Source organism: Eulemur rufifrons, chromosome 2 (genome assembly GCF_041146395.1).
Source record: "Eulemur rufifrons isolate Redbay chromosome 2, OSU_ERuf_1, whole genome shotgun sequence".
Taxonomy (NCBI): domain Eukaryota; kingdom Metazoa; phylum Chordata; class Mammalia; order Primates; family Lemuridae; genus Eulemur; species Eulemur rufifrons.
Genome location: NC_090984.1, coordinates 37,836,186 through 37,855,696, shown reverse-complemented (window position 1 = coordinate 37,855,696; position 19,511 = coordinate 37,836,186). Strand labels below are relative to the sequence as shown.

Genomic DNA, 19,511 nt, shown 5'->3' with positions numbered 1-19,511 from the left:
GTTTTAGACAATGAAATCCTACTGTCACTGAATTGTTAAACAAAAGTTATGCTGACACCTAGTGGTAATATACAAAAGATCCCGATTTTACCCATTCTTGCTTGGTATCACTTCTCTTCACAAATTTCACTCCTTTTCTGATACGCTTTCTTGAACTCTTCACCAAGCATATCAATATCATCCTCTTTTTTAAATATTCCCTACAATGAAAATATTTTGTTGGTTACTTTTGAATGCCAGAATATTTCACTAAATGCTTTAAGACTGACAACGACATCAGGTTAGTAAAGTTATCTCCAAGAAAACAAAATCTATTGAATAGATTTATGAAAGTTTTAAATTAAAAAAAATCAGTATTTTCTAAAAATTTTAAATTGATATATAAAGTAAATATTCTTAGAGTGACCCAATTTCCTAATTTATCAGCTTCAGTGTAGAAACTTGTAGGAAGCTGGGCTCCTCTATTTTACTGCTACAAGTAGTAATGTACTATTATAAGTACTACTGCTTGGAATGCCTGGATAGCAAGGAATTTAATGTGGATTATACCCTACCTTGTCTTAAAACAGCTCTGTAATATTATATGAAGGAGGCAAGGGGGGGGTGAAGAGACTTCACACATGGAATTGGTTTTTTCATGCCCCAGTTCTATGGATAATCAATCAGAAAACACTGAATTTTCCAGGAAAGAATCCAGGTTTGGAGTTAAGCCCTTTGCAATTCTTCACTGTTCTATTTGTTTTTATTTTCTCCTATAGTCTACAGCAAAAGGCTTTTTAAAATAAAATTAAACATTTACTTGCAATCTAAAGGATTTAAAGGACAGTTTGGGTCATTTGGGGCCATTTAGGATCTAAAGGATAAAGGTCATTTTTTAATATCAGGTTTATTAAGTGTTCCTCCTGCCTCCACAATCATTTCCCCTACAAAAATATCAAATCCTAAAGAATCTCCTAGAATTTATAATATTTTATGAAATTTATCATTTACATATGGAGTTAATCATTAATACATCATTTTATATTCATTAATTTTGTTTAACCAATTAGACTATAAGATCCTGTGGCTGGGCAGTTATTAGTCATATGTATCTTCTTCCTTAGCACCAGACTGAATACAAAATATGCACTCATACCAAATTAATAAAATAATCTAATGGCATGATTCCTATATTTGAAGGATGGTGCTTTTATCTATATAAGTCTAGATGTCTGTGCAGCCTATGAAACTCAATTATTTATAGTCTCATACACAAGAAAATTCTCTATCTTCTGGAATTTAAAAAAATCAAGTTTACCTAGAGCCTAATTATAGCCTCCTACTATAGAGAGATCTGTCTCAGACGCAATTGAAGCATGTGCCCATTAATGTTTCCATGTATATTCTTGTCTTTTCTATATCAAGTATTAATATTACAGCTGCTCTTGGGAAGTTTTAGACTTCCTACACTGAAAGAGGAGAAAAGAACCTCTAAAATATAAATTCAGAAAATCAAGCTCATACCTCTATAATAATGTGCCAAGACCAACTCTCATTTTAGAGATTTTTAAATGGGCCCAGCAAGGTTGAATCCCTGGCCAAGAGCCCAGTGCTGCTTCATAACAGAGCAAGAAATGAGCAAAACCTAGGCCCTCTGAATTTCAAATACCATGCTTTTTTCACTACTAGATCAAGAAGATTATGCCTTGAGATAAATCCCACTTACCTTAGGGAGATATCCTAGTAATTTTGCAGCATGCTCTTTGAGAAGTTTTAGCCTTTCTTCTTCAATAATTGCATTAATACATCCCTGTCTTTTTTGCTGCAACTGCCATTCTTCCAATTCACGTTGCTAGAAGTGTAAATGAAATTTGATCACCACAAAATACCTTTTAACAAGCTTCCAAATAAAACTATTCATGCAATCAATTAAATAAAACTGATGAACTATTTATGACACTTAAGTTCAAAAGATAGTATATGTCTTTTATATATTACTGTATTTTATATGTATATACACCTATATTTTTTACCATCATTATTCCTTTAAAATTACAAGAATAATAGTATTGCCTGGGATTTTAGGGAGGCAAGTATATATTTTCAGGAAAATGTCTTCATTACCAAGGGAAGAAATATTCAAAGGAGTGACTAGTAAGTTCAACAAATATTTATTGAATGCTTTCCATATACCAGATGCTGAAGAGTTTACAGGTAAGACAAAAAAATTATTATCGTAAAACAGGATAGGGATATGTATCTAAAGGATAAATATTTTCATATACATATAAAGACTGGATGAAGCACAAGAGTAGCAGCAAGAGTTCTTAGAGAAAAAGTGTCATCATGGCAGCTTCCAGGAAGCAATCTATGTACACCCTTTATCCCTTCTTCACTTCTCTCTGCTGCTTGAAACATGGATATAAAGGCTAAAGATCCAACAAAGACAATGAAGAGAGGGCTATAGGCTATCGATAGGCCATAATGAAAAGCTAGGAGGAGCCCGAGTTCCTGAAGACTATAGAACAGGGCCTCCATTCCTGCCCTGGACTACCTATCTGTAGACTTCTATGTAAGAGAACAGTAAACTATCTATTACACCATTGTTGAGACTCTGTAAGTACAGCCAAACCTATTCCTAATTGATCCATTCCTTATAAAGGAGAAATGCAAGAAAGCTTTATAATGTCACAGGGAAAGCACACTTGTTAGATTTTTGTTCAATGATGTAGAGTCTTTAATTGGGACATAATACAGGATTTCCCTTCTTAAGATCTGGTAGGCCACATTAAATCTTTCTCCTAAAAAATTTATAGTAAATTAGAGTAAATTGTTAAACCTATTTATCCATTTAGGACAAAGTATGAATAGCTCTGGTGGTAAGAAACTATCTCCTAGAGAGCTTCAGATTTTGTCTGACCATATGATTTTTGAAAAGGTAGGCAGAATAATATGAGTTCCATCACCATGAAGATCTGTCCTTGCTTTTGGGCTAGAACAAAAGTGTTACCCAATCTTACACTTAAACCTAAGCCCACAGCTTCACATTGGCAAGGTCTATAAATTTTAAATAATTAAGACATAAGTTATTTGTATAACTATCTACATGAGGTGGCTTTATCTGATTTCCATTTATAGTTGTCTTGCTTACTTTTACCAGGAGCTTTCTCCCATCCAAGTACTAACCAGGACCAACCCTGCTTACCTTCCAGAGGCTTTCTTACTAGCTCTGTAAGCCACAAGATAGGACAGTCAGTCACTGGTTCTACCTTTCTATAGGCAAGAAGTATACAAACCTGGTTAACAGCAAGCCTTAAATTTTGTGCCTCCTTGATTACTGTGCTCTGTGTGATATGGCTGATCACCTTCACTGATTTCAACAAAGTATTTACCACATGCCAGGCAAAGTGCTAAGTGCTTTATAAAATAATTATCTCCTTTAAAGGCTAGAGTTAGATCATGATTGGTTTATGTCAAAGCTAAGGAATTAACATTTTATCCTGTAGGAGTCCACTGAGATTTAGGTAGGAAGGGGACATAATGAGATTTTTTAAAATCATGGTATAAGTCAAAAGACCATTTAGAAGCCAAATTCGGTAGAGTACAGGAATGCTACTGCATGTCTGAACTAAGTTATGAAGAAGAGAAGCTGAATTTAAGAGTTATTGCTGAAGTGGAATCAATAGGATTTGGTGGCTGACTAAAAATTATTAAATAAGAAAGAGGAAAAATCCAGGAATGATTCCAAGTTGATGGGCTTGGGTGACTGAATATATTGTCTTTAACCAAGATTCAGGCTACAGGAATTAAAAAGCTTTGTCTGGTTATGTTCACCTTTGGAAAGCTAAATCCTAAGGCACTCACAAGATTTCTAATGATGTCCTTTAGGCATCTGGAAATATGGCAATAAAATTATGGCATGAGTTGGATAAGAATAGACGACAACCAAAAATTGAACCCAAGTACCCCAACATTTTATGGAGCTGATCTCTCTTGGTTTTCTGTGACTATACCACCCAGATTCTCTTACCTTTTTGACCATTTCTTGGTCTTGTTGGGTTTTTCCCTCCTCTTTCTACATCCTAAATAAAAATATTCTCCAAGACTCAGTCAATGGCTGTCGGGTTGTTTCACATTATAACATATTCTTTGAAGGAATCATCTTAGTCTGACTCTTTGTGCTACTTAATTTCAGATATGCATTTCTAAGAAAATTTAACCTACGCTTCATTCTTCAGTTCAGCTGCCTTCAGGATATTTTCAACTTGCATTTCTAGTTCAAACTCACCATGCCTAAAACCAAAGTTCTTTTATCTTTTTGCTCTAGCTTGAAATGTAACAGCACTTGTATTCTTTTAGTTTCTCAAATTTGAAACCTTTGCATTATTTTGACTCCTTCCTCCACTCTACTCTATATGGTTTTAAAAAAGTCATACAAGTCTCATCTATTTTTCCGTTAAAAATATTTACATTTTTCTCTTTCTCTCTTCTCCTATTGCTGTTTATAGCCAATTCCAGTCCATCACCTCACTCTTGGTTAGTATTTTTTCCTCTTGTTCAAGACCACACATTCAATACCATCTTAATTTCCTACAATATCATGTCTAAACTCCTTTGCCAAACATTCCAGTTTTTCCATGTAGTAACATTCCATGTGCTGCCAATTTAGAATAGCCTCCCCCTTTCTCCTTTTATTCTCTCTTATGTATTTCCCGGTAAACCCACATAGTTGTGCCATAAATGTATTGCACAATTAGCAAATTGCATACTAACAAATTCTATAAATGTTTATACATTTAAGAAATGTATTCGTAGTATATCATGGAGTTTTATATGTAATCCAGTCTTTTGGGTACTTATAACTCTATTTTCTGCACCACATCAGAAGCTACCAGAATGCGCTTTTGTTTTGGTTTCCTCACCAACACACAGCAGAATGGCTAGCAGGTCAGTATCTGTTGATTACAAGAACATCCTGGGCATTCTTTTTGTCCACCCATTGAGGAAAAGACTGGCATAATGATATTAATTAATTTATTAATCCCAGCTCTGCCACTATTTACTATGAAACCGTGAGCAATATACATAATCTACACCTCAGTTTTCACATCCTTAAAATGGGAACAGCAATAGTACCTAATTCAAAAGTTTGAAAGTTAAAAGTTATTGCTTTGCTTATAATGAGATCAGAATAGTGAATGACAATGACATATATAAATGCTCAATAAATATTAGTTATTACTACCACTTCTATTACTTAAAAATATTTATCATATGCCTAAATTATACTTTTCATATTTAGAGCTCTTTATCTTTTAAAGCATTTACCTATTACCTCATTTAGTTCTTAAACTAAAAAATCTAATAAGACAGATTATGGATGAAACGTAAGTAGATAAATCAATGTACCCAAGGTCACAAGCCTCATTCCCACTCCAACTCTTAAATCCACATTTCCAACTAGAAATCTTCCCCAGGGCCTCAAAATCAATGTGGACAAAATGGAATTAATTATTCTCTCAAAATCTATTTTTCTTCCTATATACTCTTTAGGACATCATCCATCCACTCAGTAAAGATGGAAATTATAGTATTATTTGTTAGTAGTAGCCTTAAGTCTTCTCTCACCTCTCCAGATCTCACTGGTCACCAATCCCCATCTATTCTATATCCTTAACATCTCTCAGATCCCTTCTCCATTTGCATGGGTTTCACCACATACCACTGGGATTACTGTAATAACTTCCTTACTGGTCTCCCTACCTCCAGTCTTTCTTCCTCTCACATCTACCCTCAATGCTGTTACTTGAATCATCTTTCAAAAATGGAGATCTTAAACATGTAGCTTTCCTAATTCTTCAGTGGCTTCCCTTGGAAAAACCCCACTTTCTCAAACTACCATCAGGGCATTCATGATCACTTCTCTCTGCCATATCAAATGTCCATACCTGTATGACTGTTATCACATGCATATAACATATTTACAATTACTTTTTATATTATTTTCTTAAGACCATAAATTCATAGATGACATGGATTTAGATGTATTTACCTTTATGTTCTCAATACCAACCAGTGTTTAGCATACAGAAAGCACCAATAAATATTCTCTAGATGTATTAACAAATGATTGGCCAGAAAATTTATATATCATGATTAATAAACAGCTATCTAACATTGTCTGGCATGTAAAAGATTTTCAGTAACTGTTTAGTGGATGATAGATGAGCCAGATGCTGTTTAATGATAACAACAAAAAAAATCCAAAAAAACCACTTTTCTCTTACTTTGTCTGCAAGAAACTGATTGCGACGCTCCTCAATAAGTTTTTCCACAGCCTTCCTATGTTCCAGTTGCTTCATTCTTTGTTTCTGAGCATTCATTAATTCTATTCGATCATCCTCAGCAAGTTTAGCTAGCATGGTTTTTCTAAAGATCTCCTCTTCCTCTTTTGCAGCCTGTAGCACTAATTCCTTCAGGGCCATTTGTTCTTCAAAATCTTGCTTCATCTCTTTTCGCTTTCTCAATTTCTCTTCTGCTTCTTCCTAAACACCAGTACAGCTAAGAGTTAATTCAGTAACCATTTCCTTACATAGGATTTATAAAGAAAGGCTGGGGTAGTTTCATTAAGCATAGCATTCCAACATGAAATCATGCACACTGAAAAATTAAGGCTTTTCATGATAACACTTTGCCCCATCCTTTTAAAACTAGTTGGATAAAGGACTTGTTACCTTTGGATTGTCTTCCAAAGTAATAACTCATTTAAAAATTTTAATTTGTATATATTTGCCAACTTATTTCTGTAGTCAGAATTAACATATAACTACTTTAAAAAAGACCTGATATAAGAACTTTTTGCACACCTGAGTTTATTAATCCAAAGTCTGTGAAACTTGTACCAACTATGAAACACTCAAGAATCTTGCCTCAAACAGCTTTCCAAACCACTAAGTATTTTTCAATTTCCAATTTCCTCCCTTTATGAAATCAGAGCTATATTTAGCCATCTCTAGTCTTTTAATATTCCTTCCATTCTCTAAAATTCTCTAAGATTTAAAAATAATCTAGCAATGACAATCAGACCTTTTTCAGGGAAATTCAAATTTTCTTGATACGATTAAAGTCCTTTCTTACAAGCTTTTATTTTCTAAGCATTTTATTATGAAAAATTTCAAACATACCAAAAATATAATTTTACAGTGATCATCATATACTTAATACCTGGATTCTACCAATAACATTTTACTCTTCTTGTTTCATCGACTATATTCAGTTAGGACTAATGAAAATTTTACATCCTCTAACCAGACGTGCTACAATAGTTTAGATGTTTGTCCCCTCCAAACCTCATGTTGAAATTTGATCCCAATGTTGGAGGTGGAGCCTAATAGAAAGTGTTTGGGTCATGAGGATAGATCCCTCGTGAATGGCTTGGTGGTCCTCACACTAATGAGTGAGTTCTCACTCTGTTAGTTCCTGTGAGAACTGGTTGTTAAAAAGAGCCTGGCACCTCTCTTCTCTGCTACTTCCTCTCTTCCCATTGATCTCTGCACAAGCCAGCTGCCCTCCAACTTCCGTCATGAGCAGAAGCAGCATGAGGCCCTCACCAGATGCAAATGCCAACACCACGCTTCTTGCACAGTCTGCAGAACCGTGAACCAAATATACCTCTCTTCTTTTTAAATCACCTAGCCGCGGAAATTATGTATTCTTTTATAGCAACACAAATGGACTAAGACATCTGACTAGAACTCAAGGGCTCAAGCAATACTCTCATCTCAGCCTCCTGAGTAGCCACGACTATAGATGCACACACCATGCCTGACTAACTTGTCCAATTTTATCAAAAACTCCAGGCAGGCTGATATCCTCAAGGCATCCAAAATTTTGCCTTAACACCTCTGTTGGTCAGCGTTCTTACAGATAACAGGGATGATAAGGGATTTACTACAGGCCATTAGGTAGCATATGGAAGTTGCAGGAGAGCCAGGGAACCAAGATGCTATCCCACTGCTCAAACCCCATGATGATAACTCTGCCAAAGCTACCCCAAATGATCTGATCTTTCTATGTGTAGGACCTATCTCATTTTGCTCACTTCCGTCTTCACACGTTGGAGGTGGGTAAATATCTGTTGGAGATAACCTAAGATTATATGAAGAACCCTAGCAAAAAGAAAAATATAGTTTTAACTTTATAGTTTTTATAATATAGTAAGAAAATTTTTTTAAAAGATGGTAGTAGGAGTGGGTGTTAAGTGAGCCAATTTGCAGCATCAGGTATATCAACTGTTTTCATTACATTCTATATTGCATATTTAACCTCTTCTTCATTACCCCTAATTGAATCCCCTTTCAAATCCTACCTCCTCCATAAAGTCTTCTCCCAATCACTCATCCCTCTTTCTGACCTCTTAATTAAATAGCATTAATTTCTCCATCACTTAATTTTATTTCATGTGTACATGCCTTATCTCCTCACTGAAAATAAATTCCCAGATATCTTGTTTTTCTTTGGGATGCTGGGCACATACTGCTCTTATAATACATATTTTGTATTTATTTCCCATGTACTGTTGACTCTCTGTGTCTGTGAGTTCTGCATCCGCAGATTCAACAAACTGTGGACCAAAGATATTTTTAAAAAATAAAAACATATATAATAAAAATAATACAAATAAAAAACAATATAGTATAACAACTATTTACATGACATTTATATTGTGTTAGGTATTATAAATAATCTAGAGATGATTTAAAGTATATGAGAGGATGTGCATAGGTTATATGCAAATACTATGTCATTGTATATGAAGGACTTGAACATCCGTGGTTTTGGTATCCACAGGGGTCCTGGAACAAATCCCCCCCCCCCCAGACACCAAGGGACAACTGTATTATACAGAAGTCAAAAGTCTCACTGAAGGCAGAGATACCGTCTCATTTAGTTTTTAATTACTCCAGAGCTTATCATAATACTTTATACACAGAAATTTTAAAAAACTATACTTTGACCTGTCTCATAGCTTGTACAAAATATTAACTGAAAATGAATCACAGACTTAAATGTATGAGAAAAAACTTTTAGGGAAAAAAAAGAGAGAAATTCTTCAAGATCTATGCAAAGAATTCCTAGAGTTGACACCAAAAGCATGATCCATAAAAGGAAAAATTGACAAACTGAACCTCAAAGAAATTGAAAACATTTGCTCTAAGACAGACCATGTTAAGAGGTGGAAAAGTCAAAGCTACAGACAAGGAGAAAATATTTGCAAACCACTCACCTGACAAAGGACTAGTATCTAGAATATATAAAGAACTCTCAAAACTCAAAAATAAATGAACAAACAACCCAATTAGGAAATTAGCAAAGAACATGAAATATTTAAATATTTCACCAAAGAGGATATTATAACAAAGAGGATGACAAATAAGCACACAAAAAGATGTTTAGCATCAGCAGCCATCAGGGGAATGCAAAATAAAACTACAATCTGATATCACTACACGGGTATTAAAAATGGCTAATATAAAAAATTGTGGCAACACCAAATGCTGGTGAGAATACAGAGAAACGGCATCACTCAGACATTCCTGATAGGAATGGTATGGTACAGCCATTCTGGAAAACAGTTTGCCAGTTTGTTAAAAAGCTAACATGCAATTACCACAAAATCCAGCTAATGAACTCTTGAGCATTTATCCCAGGGAAATGAAAATTTATGTTTATATAAAAACCTATACCTGAATGAATGTTTACATCAGATTTACTCATAAGAGCCCCAAATTGGAAACACTCCAAATGTCCTTTAATAGGTGAATGGTCAAATAAACCAGTACATACATACCAATGGACTGCTATTCAGCAATAAAAAGGAACAAAGTACTGATACAAGCAATTTGGATGCACTTCCAGGGAATTATACTGAGTAAAAAAAGTCAATTCCAAAAGGTTACACATTATCTGATACCATTTAAATAACATTCTTGAGGCATTTTATTTTTAACTGAGATACAATGAAAGGTTCATCCATGTTTTAGTGTGACCACGTCATTCTTTTTATGGTTGCATAACTCTATTACATGGATATATAGGGTATTTTGTTGATCCATTCATCAACCAACAGACATTTGGGTTATTTCCACCTTTTGGCTATTATGAATAATGCCGTGGATGTACAAGTTTTTGCACAGACATAAGATCAATTTTTAATCATTCTTCTTTTCTAATATACATATTTAAAGATACAAACTTTCCTTTAAGCGCTACTTAAACTACATCCCATATATTTTGGTATGCTGTTTGTTTTAAAATTATCATTTGGAAACATTTTTCTAATATCCATTATGATTTCTTCCTTTGGTCATTACTTATTTAGAAGTAGACTGTAAAAGTTACAATATATTTAAGGATTTTGCAGGTATATTTTCATAACTGATTTCTAATTTAATTCCACTGCAGTCAGAAAATATATTTGGTATAATTTAAAATCCTGTAAATTTACTGAGACTTACTTTATGTCCTAGAATATGATCAATCTTAGTGACTATTCCATGTCTACTTGAATGGAATTTGTATTCTGCTGTTCTTGGGTGGAGTATTCTCATTGATGTTGTTCAACACTATATCCTGTGGTTCTGACTACTTAGTCTATATTGTTAATCAGAATGGAGTATTGAAATCTTGAACTCTGATTGTGGATTTGTCTATTTCTCCTTTCAGTTTTGTCAGTTTTGCTTCATGTATTGTGAAACTTTGTTATTTAGGCTCATACACCTTCGGGACTATTGCATCCTCTAGATGATTTTACCCTATTATTATCACAAATTCCTCGTCCTGAAATTGACTTTGTCTCATATTGACAAAGCCACTCCAACTTGCTTTTGATTAGTGTCTGCATGGTTATATGTCTTTGTCTACCCTTTTGCTTTTAAACTACATGTCTTCATATTTAAATTATATTTATTATAGACAACATAATTGTATCATTGCTTGTTATGATGCAGTTCATGAATTGCTTCCTGGGTCTAACTTTTTATCCAGCTTGAAAATTCTGTTTAACTGTAGCGTCATTACTACAGTATGTAATTACTATTTAATGTAATTATCAGTATGGTTAGATTTACATCTACCATCTTTCTACCGCTTTGTCTCAAAATTATATTCTCTATGTTAATCATTCTTTCAGCTTCTGAAACTTACTTTTATTTTCCTTCTATACATTTCAGCTTGTTCTTCCTGGTATAATTCTTGTCGCACTTGTTCCAAATCTTCACGTTGCCGCAGCATTTCTTCCAATTTCTGAGTCAGCTATTAAATTTTTTAAAAACACAAATATTAATATGACTCAAATTCCATAACTAATATTTCAGAATTTCAACAGTGTCAAAGAAGTGGTTTTTTAATACCGAGTTCTGAAGCTGCAGCCTTTTTTCCTCATTTTCTTGAACTTTTGCCATCCGATCTTCTTCTCTTTGCTGTTGAAAGTTGGCAAACTCTATGATTTTTCTGTTTTCTTCTTCCATCTCCTCACGTTTCTTTTTTCTCCAGAGAGCCTGCTCTTTCTGAAACTCTTCTATATACCTTCGAATTGCAACCATTTTTTCTAACTTTTGTTGTCTTTCCCTAAAAAGCAATAGTAGGTACAGTTTTATAGTAATAGAAATAACAATAAAACATCCCAAAAAAAAAGTAACTGACTTTTGTTAATAATAATGTAGGGAAAAACACCTTTCCTATTTAAAGTTTCTTCATTCACTTATACAACAAACATTTTGAATGCCTATTATGTGCCACTAAATATAATGCCAAGTATGCATTTTCTGTGAGTAAAATACTACTATGCCTCTCCTCTAACTTCTTAATGAAGTTTTATGCATCTCACTGAAATGCTACAGAAAGGCTACAATCTGTTAACATAAGCCTTGCAGCACTCTACACTTTAGCTGTCTACCAGGGAAATTCATCAGAAAACATTTCCTCTGACCTATAATATAAGCATATTTAAGACAAAGGTTTACATCCTTCAGTCAATAAACATTTATTGTCAGATAATTCATTTATTATCATGCTAACAAGATGAAGAGTTGATCTCGATTTATGTGATCACAGCTAACATTTATTGAGCATTTATTATGTATTAGGCACAGTTCCAGGTGTTTTACCTTCTCACAACTTTAGATGATAAATCTAAAGTAAATGTTTGGGCATGTAAGAAAGTTGGGATAAACTTACAATTGATCTTCTTCATAGATTTTCCTAACAATTTCATCAATCATGAATTTTTCTTTCAGCAATTGCTCATAAGCTTCCTGCTTTTTTTTTTCTTGTTCTTCAAGTTGTTTCTCCAAGTCAAGATAATATTGTGCTTTTACTTTGTTTCGTTTGTCTTCTGCAGCATTCTCTTCCTTTATTACTCTTTCATGTTCTTCCATCATGGTTCTGGCTATTTCAGCATCACGTTTCTGTTATTAAAACAAAATTCATCTTTCCATGTTCAAATCTGAGCATAATATGATAGGATATTCTAAACTGATGTAACTGAATATTTTAAAGCCTGTTACATAAAATAGGTATTTCATTGGTTTAGGTAAAAGGCAAAAGTAAGTCATTGTTACATGAAGAGTTTGAATGATGGGTCAGACCCTAAAGAAGCATTCCTATTCCTTTTAGGAACTCTCTCTCAGGCATATCTGATAAGGATTATTAATAAATCCACCTTTGAAAACTGGTAAATAAAATTATAAGTATTTTATTAATAATTTTAACTGCCGAAGTAGTCATCTTTTTCATATTTATTTATAAGTTGATCCAGGCAATTTTCATAGTTTCTAGCTTCACTGTTCATTAGCTGCTATTTAGAGTAAAGATGGTACTACCTCTTTCTTACAGGTCTGCAATTCTTAAGTTTCTCCTAGCCTAAATTTTCTTTCCTTCCATTGGCCCTTGAAGTTTCCCTTTTCTCATTTATTAAAGGTCCTTTGTGGGCCTGGCGTGGTGGCTCACGCCTGTAATCCTAGCACTCTGGGAGGCCGAGGTGGGCGGATCGTTTGAGCTCAGAAGTTCGAGACCAGCCTGAGCAAGAGCGAGACTCCGTCTCTACTAAAAATAGAAAGAAATTATATGGACAGCTAAAAATATATATAGAAAAAATTAGCCGGGCATGGTGGTGCATGCCTGTAGTCCCAGCTACTCGGGAGGCTGAGACAGGAGGATCCCTTGAGCTCAGGAGTTTGAGGTTGCTGTGAGCTAGGCTGACGCCACGGCACTCACTCTAGCCTGGGCAATAGAGAGAGACTCTGTCTCAAAAAAAAAAAAAAAAAAGTCCTTTGTAATCACTTTAACTTAAAAAGAGTCATATGTTACAGTGCCTATTTTCTGCAGTTTTTAATTCCCTCACTCGAGACCATTCTCACTGAGTTAGATACAATCTTTCTTTTGAGCATTTTCAAATCGTTTAACAAAATAAATTTTAAATATATTAGGGTAATTTTTAAAATTACCGTTTTACCTTTATGATCACATCCCAAATGACAGAATGGTTAGCAGCATCAAACGTAAAGAAAGAACAGATTAAAATATGAAGGCTAAATGTCACTCCTGATGTAACTGATGCCTTTAAAGTATATCCTGCTAATATGAATTGACCAAAATTTTTCTCTGCTTATCTTTTCTTTGCACATGTACTAGGTTCTTTATAAAAATTATGAGATAACAAAAATATTTATATGTATATTATCACCCACTTATAGAAATATAATATTCTCATTTTACAGATAAGAAAACGAAAGCTTAGAGAGATAGAACCAAAACTAGCTTCCATTAATACATATCCTGACACCTAATAGGTTCTAGGAATACTTGGCTTTAATTTTGTGGACCAATTTTTATTTAGAAAATAACAGCAATTCTTTTAGGAGTCAGATTAAAACATCTACAACTGCCTTGCATAACCTCAATCATCAGGATAATTAAAACTGCAAACTACTGGACAAATAGTACCTTGTTTGTGTTTTACTTTATCTTTAAAGGATAGAACTATATGGCTTAAGAAATAAAGTCTCCCCACCTTCTCCTGCTACCCGCCACACCTAAGGTTATCACTGCTAACAGCATGCTGCATAACTCTTCAGGTATTTTCTATACTAACACAAATGTACACAAACACAACACACACACAATGTGTCATTTATGGCCGGCATCTATTCCTAATTGATGCCCATAATGCATTGCACTGGTTAAGTATTTTGAGATCATCCTTATGATTGTATGTGTGTGAACATATGTTTATGTTGATATATACAATACTTATGTGTATGTATATACATTCATATATAACTGGCCTTTCTGTTTGATAATGGGAGCCCAAGTGATAATGTCCACCCTGCTTTTAACTGTTAATAAACACTATTTTATATTTATACTGTGTAACACTACTGGTGAGTATGTCTGAGACTCCTTTGCCCAAGAGTAACTCTTCCCCTGAACTTGGTAGCATGTCAGGAGTTAGAAAAGGGGAAAAGAGAGAGAAACATAAGAAAAAGAGAAGGCTTTTATAAATTGGAAAGTTTTCCTACATAAAATTATAAAATAGTTTGCTTTTAAGAACATTTAAAAATAAAAAATTTAATAACATTCTAAAATATGCTAACAATTTGTACTGTACTAGTTTGTCATAGCATAAATCAGAGACTACAAAGAATGCTAGGAGTTACTGTTCATTCTAAGCAGCAAACTGTTTGAAAGGCTCTAACATTAAACAAGGTTCCAAATGAAATTCAAAATTTTCTATACCTTAAAGGTCTGACAAGGGATACAAGTATTTGAGATATCTAACAGTATAAATACTTTATAGAATGTAACAATTTTTTAAAAACTGGACTATTTTTGGTTTTCTAAATGCAGCTAAAAATATAAAGACCACAAACATGATTACCATTTGCTCATATTTAATGGCATCCTTTTCAGCAATCTGAGCTGCCCTTTCTTTATTCATATAAGCTGCTTTTAATTTCTTCTCCAATTCTCTGAGCTCAATGCTGTTAAAAAAAAAAAAAAAAGAAAAATTTAAATTTGAGGACCATAAGAGAATTAAGTCTCACAGAAAACTGACTATATTTTTTATTTTCTCAAAGACAGAATATAACTTATTATTTTAGATCCACAGGAGAGATAAGCTAATTCATTACATTTAATGGATGCCTTAGGGCATTACAGCTTAAATTTTATGGTTGAGGAGGACTGCTCTCTTCTACTACATTCATCTATTTGTTTATCCTATGCCTATACCACACTATCTCAACTATTTTAGATTATAATGTGTATATTTTAGAGAATTCTCCAATTTTGGTTGTCTTCTTAAAGACTGTCCTAGCCATCTTGGTACTTTGCATTTCCATATATCATACATTGTTTAGAATCAGTTTGTCAAACTTCATAATAAACAAAACTGGCTGGGATTGCACTGAAATCATAAATCAATTTGGAGAGCATTGACATCTTTATGTTACTACTGAGTCTTCAATTCAGTAAACACAGTATATCTTTCCAATTATTTAGGTTTTAAAAGTCTATCAATAATGGTTTGTATATGTGTTTTGTTATTTTGGTTTAGTAGTTTTATATCTTTCATTAGTTTTTTTTAATATTCTTATACAGATTATCATTTTTCAAATTTCATTTTCTAATTGTTACTGATTTATAGAAATAGAATCTTTACATATTGACTTCATATTCAACAACACTTAAATTTACTTATTAATTCTTATTTATCTGCAGATTCTTTTGAATTTTCTATATACACAATCATATCATCTGTGAATAAAAGTTTTATTACTTTATTGCCAATCCCAGCACCTTTCATTTCTTTTTCTTTCCTTATTGCACTGGTTAGTATGTCTAATACAATGATTAACAGAAATTGTTATAGCCCAGGCATCCCTATCATCTTCTCAATGTCAAAGGGAAAGTGTTTAACATTTTGCCGTTAAGTATAATGTTGCTGTAAATTCCTTTTTATTCCTAGTTTGCTAAACTTTTTTTAAAAATCATAGAGTGATATTGATTCATATCAACTGGCTTTTTCTATGCATATGATTCTGTTAATAGAATGAATTACATTTATTGATTTTTTTAAAATGTTAAACCAATCTTGCATTCCTTGAATAAGTTAAATTTGGTTGGGATGTATTATCTTTCTTACATACTACTGGATTTTATATTGACTAACATAATATTTCAGATTATATTAATAGCAGCTTGAATTCATGAGAAAGATTAGTCTATAATTTTCTTATCCTATTCAGGTACTGATCTGATTAAAATAAATTGGGAAGTGTTCTCTTTTTCTGCTCTGAAGAACTATGTAAGATTGGTGTTAATTCTTCCTAAATGTCTGCTAAAATTCATGTAGCCCTGTAGGTTTCTTCAAGCATAAGGTTTAAATTATGGATGCAATATCTTTAAAAATTATAGGAACCCTTAGGTTTCTATTTCTTCTTGTACCAATCTGTTTGGTAAAATGTGCTATCTAGGAGTTTATCTATTTCATCTAAATCTTCAAATTTATCTGTATAAAACTGTTCACAATATCCTGCTTTGAGCTATTAAATATTTGTATAATCTATAGTAATATCCCATTATCCATTTCTAAAATTGGTTATTAGTGCATTCTCTTTTACTTGTTATCATTCCTGCCAAAGGGTTATCAATTTTATTAGCATTTTTAAGGCACAATTCTTGGCTATGTTTATTCTCCTTTATGTTTATATTCTGACTCACTTGTTTTAGTGATCTTTATTATTGTCTTCCTCCTACATTCTTTTTGTAATCATTCCAGATGGGACTTTGCTGTTTGTTTTCCAGTAATTCCAGACACAGCCTTCTTTTCTGACAACATATTTTCTATTTTGGCAAATGGTTCAAATATGTTTACTGTAACTACAAATATAATTGGGTTTAAATTTACAAGCTTAGTATCTTCTTTCTATTTGTCCTCCCTGTTCTATGATCTCTTTTCTCTCTTTTTTGCTTCTGTGTTGGGGGACCCCAACACCACTCCCACCTTAGATAATTCACTAGAAGGACTTACAGGACTCAGTATACAGTCATACTCGTGGCTATGATTTACTACAATGAAAGAATACAGAGCAAAATTGGCAAAGGAAAAAGGTACATGAGGTAAAATATGCAGGAAACCAAGTGCAAGCTTCCAAAAATCCTCTCCCAGTCGAGTCACACAGAACATGCTATCATGGCCTGTGTGAAATGTGTCTACCAGGGAACCTCATTAGACATTCAGTGCCCAGGGTTTTTACTGGGGGCTAGTCACTTAGGCATCCTCTGCCTAGCATGTACCAATATTCCAGACTCCCAGAAGGAAAACAGGTGTTCAGCATAAACTATATTGTTTTCATAGTGTAAGCTCAGTGAGTCACCCTTACCAGTTAAGGTGGTGGAAAGCTTCTCAAAATCCAAGTTTCCCAATGCCAGCCAAGGACTAAACTTGCAAGCAAGACTTTATAAGGATACCAGTCTAAAGTCTGCTATGTTCTCTCTTTTCTACACAGCCTCTTTGGGAGTCATTTCCTATTATCACATTTTCTCTCCTATTAATTTGTCAACTATATACATTCTTTTTGAAATTTTTATTGTAGAGATTAGCATGTTTCTTTGTTTCAAGTCTAATAAATTTGTCCATTATTATTTACTAGAAAATAAAAGGTTCTTCACTTTAACTTCATTTATTTACTTCCTATCTCACTTTTGTTATTTTTTTTTAACAATTCACATATTTTAAATCCCAAAAGACATTATAAAAAATGTTTTAAATATTCAGATTTCACGTAAATTTACTACACATTTACCTCCTGCAGTTCTGAAGTTAAGTTTGGGATCAATTTTCTTCTTCTACCTAAGGAAAACTGTTAGTATTTCCTTTAGTGCAGGATTGTTGGTGATCAATCTTCTCTTTTTGTCTGAAAATGTTATTTTATGCTTTTTTTTTGACCATCTCATCTATTTTATTTTATGCTTGTTTTTTATCCATCTCATCTATTTTGTTTTTATGAATTAACAGCTTATCAGTCTGAAACATAACTGTACTGGCATCAGCAACGAAATGATGATAGCATTAGTAAGGAAAACTGTCTCTATCTCTTCTTTGAGCTGGTTTTTACAGAATTTAAATACAAAATATATATGAGGTACTTGTTTTTGCTTTCATAAAGCTGTGTTAACTATATAATAAATATATTTATAATTAATTGCATAATTAATTATAATTATTGATTAAAAGATTCCTAAAAATAAGCAGTGAGTTTCCCAACTCCAGTTAAACACAATGCAAAAATTAAATTGTCTTTAAAGTATTTTCTTGGATTATAAAATCATGTGTTGAGAAATCAATTAACAAAAAGAATCTTATGATTTCTGAACTGAAATATTTTCAAAATAAACTTCAAGGATTTTAAAAATTTACCATGCATTTTAAAAATGAATTTCTCTGAAAGAACCTAATCTTAATATAGGTGATTTTGAATTACTTAGGATACATTTTAAGCACCACAGGAAACAGTTCCCTGAATTTAGACTTGCCAATTTGCAGATGAATACACCAATTTGAAAAATGGTCCATTTCTGCATGTCAGTCAAAATTTTAGCATGGCTTATGCACAAAATAAACTCAGCAATTTTGACACTGCTGGGAGGCATCATACTCAATTTGAAAGACTACTAAACTGAATGACTTTTGTCCTAATTTGAAGAAAATTTTCACAAGGTGTAGAATTTTGAATGAGCTGTAATTTTCTTTTGGCTCTTTAAATCTATTATCTTCTAGTTTCCACTGTTTCTGTTCAAAACTCAGTCATAGTTCTTATTATTGCTTCACTGAAAGTAAGAGTCTGTTTTGTCTGGCTGCTTTTATTATTTTCTATGTTGTCAGATTCCAAAAGTTTGACTAAGATGAGTATAGGTATAGTTTTCATTATTTAATTTGTGGCTTTATGTCTTTTATCATTTTTGCAAAATTCTTGGCCAGTATCTCATCAAATAATATTTCTGTATTATTCTTCTTCACCTCTGCTACCAGGAATAAAATTGTACATCTGTTAGAACTTTCCACCATAGTCCATAACTCAAATTTTAAATTTTCATCTGTATATTTCTATCCTTTTCTCTCTCCATGTTTTATTCCTGAGTATTTTTCACCAACCTGTTCACAAATTTTTCATTCATCTATGTCTGTCTAATAAAACTAATTAAATTCTGTATTATTGAAGTAAAACACACACTAAAGCGCACAAATCTTAAGTGTACAGCTTGTAGAATGCTACTGAACACACTGCCATCAGCCAAGCTTATCAGCGAAGCTCTGCTTCACTTAACTTTCAGCCATACTTTTGGAATCAGCAGAAACCTCCAAGGGAAATTCAGCTACAAATGCCAGGCTCACCATTCTGGTTTCCTTCCTCTCCCAGATCTTAATTTTATACTTTCTCCAGACTTTCTTTTCTCAGAGAAAACACTTA

General features: G+C 33.2%; 2 protein-coding genes across 3 annotated transcripts in view; one reads left to right on the top strand and one right to left on the bottom strand.

The window, feature by feature from the left end:
- Window positions 1-13,980, top strand: part of TEX9 (testis expressed 9) — a 161,824-nt gene extending 147,844 nt beyond the window's left edge. For both annotated transcript variants that reach the window (XM_069459525.1, XM_069459533.1), the window contains exon 13: window positions 13,758-13,980. The gene's annotated coding sequence lies outside the window, so the exon portion shown is untranslated. The remainder of the gene's footprint in view (window positions 1-13,757) is intronic.
- MNS1 (meiosis specific nuclear structural 1) overlaps window positions 108-19,511 on the bottom strand; it is a 31,069-nt gene continuing 11,665 nt past the window's right edge. Inside the window, exons 4-10 of the mRNA XM_069492022.1 lie at window positions 14,918-15,020; window positions 12,217-12,446; window positions 11,391-11,607; window positions 11,185-11,292; window positions 6,267-6,524; window positions 1,706-1,831; window positions 108-200 (exon numbers count right to left, since the gene is read on the bottom strand). Coding sequence (XP_069348123.1) covers window positions 108-200; window positions 1,706-1,831; window positions 6,267-6,524; window positions 11,185-11,292; window positions 11,391-11,607; window positions 12,217-12,446; window positions 14,918-15,020 — 1,135 coding nt within the window. The remainder of the gene's footprint in view (window positions 201-1,705; window positions 1,832-6,266; window positions 6,525-11,184; window positions 11,293-11,390; window positions 11,608-12,216; window positions 12,447-14,917; window positions 15,021-19,511) is intronic.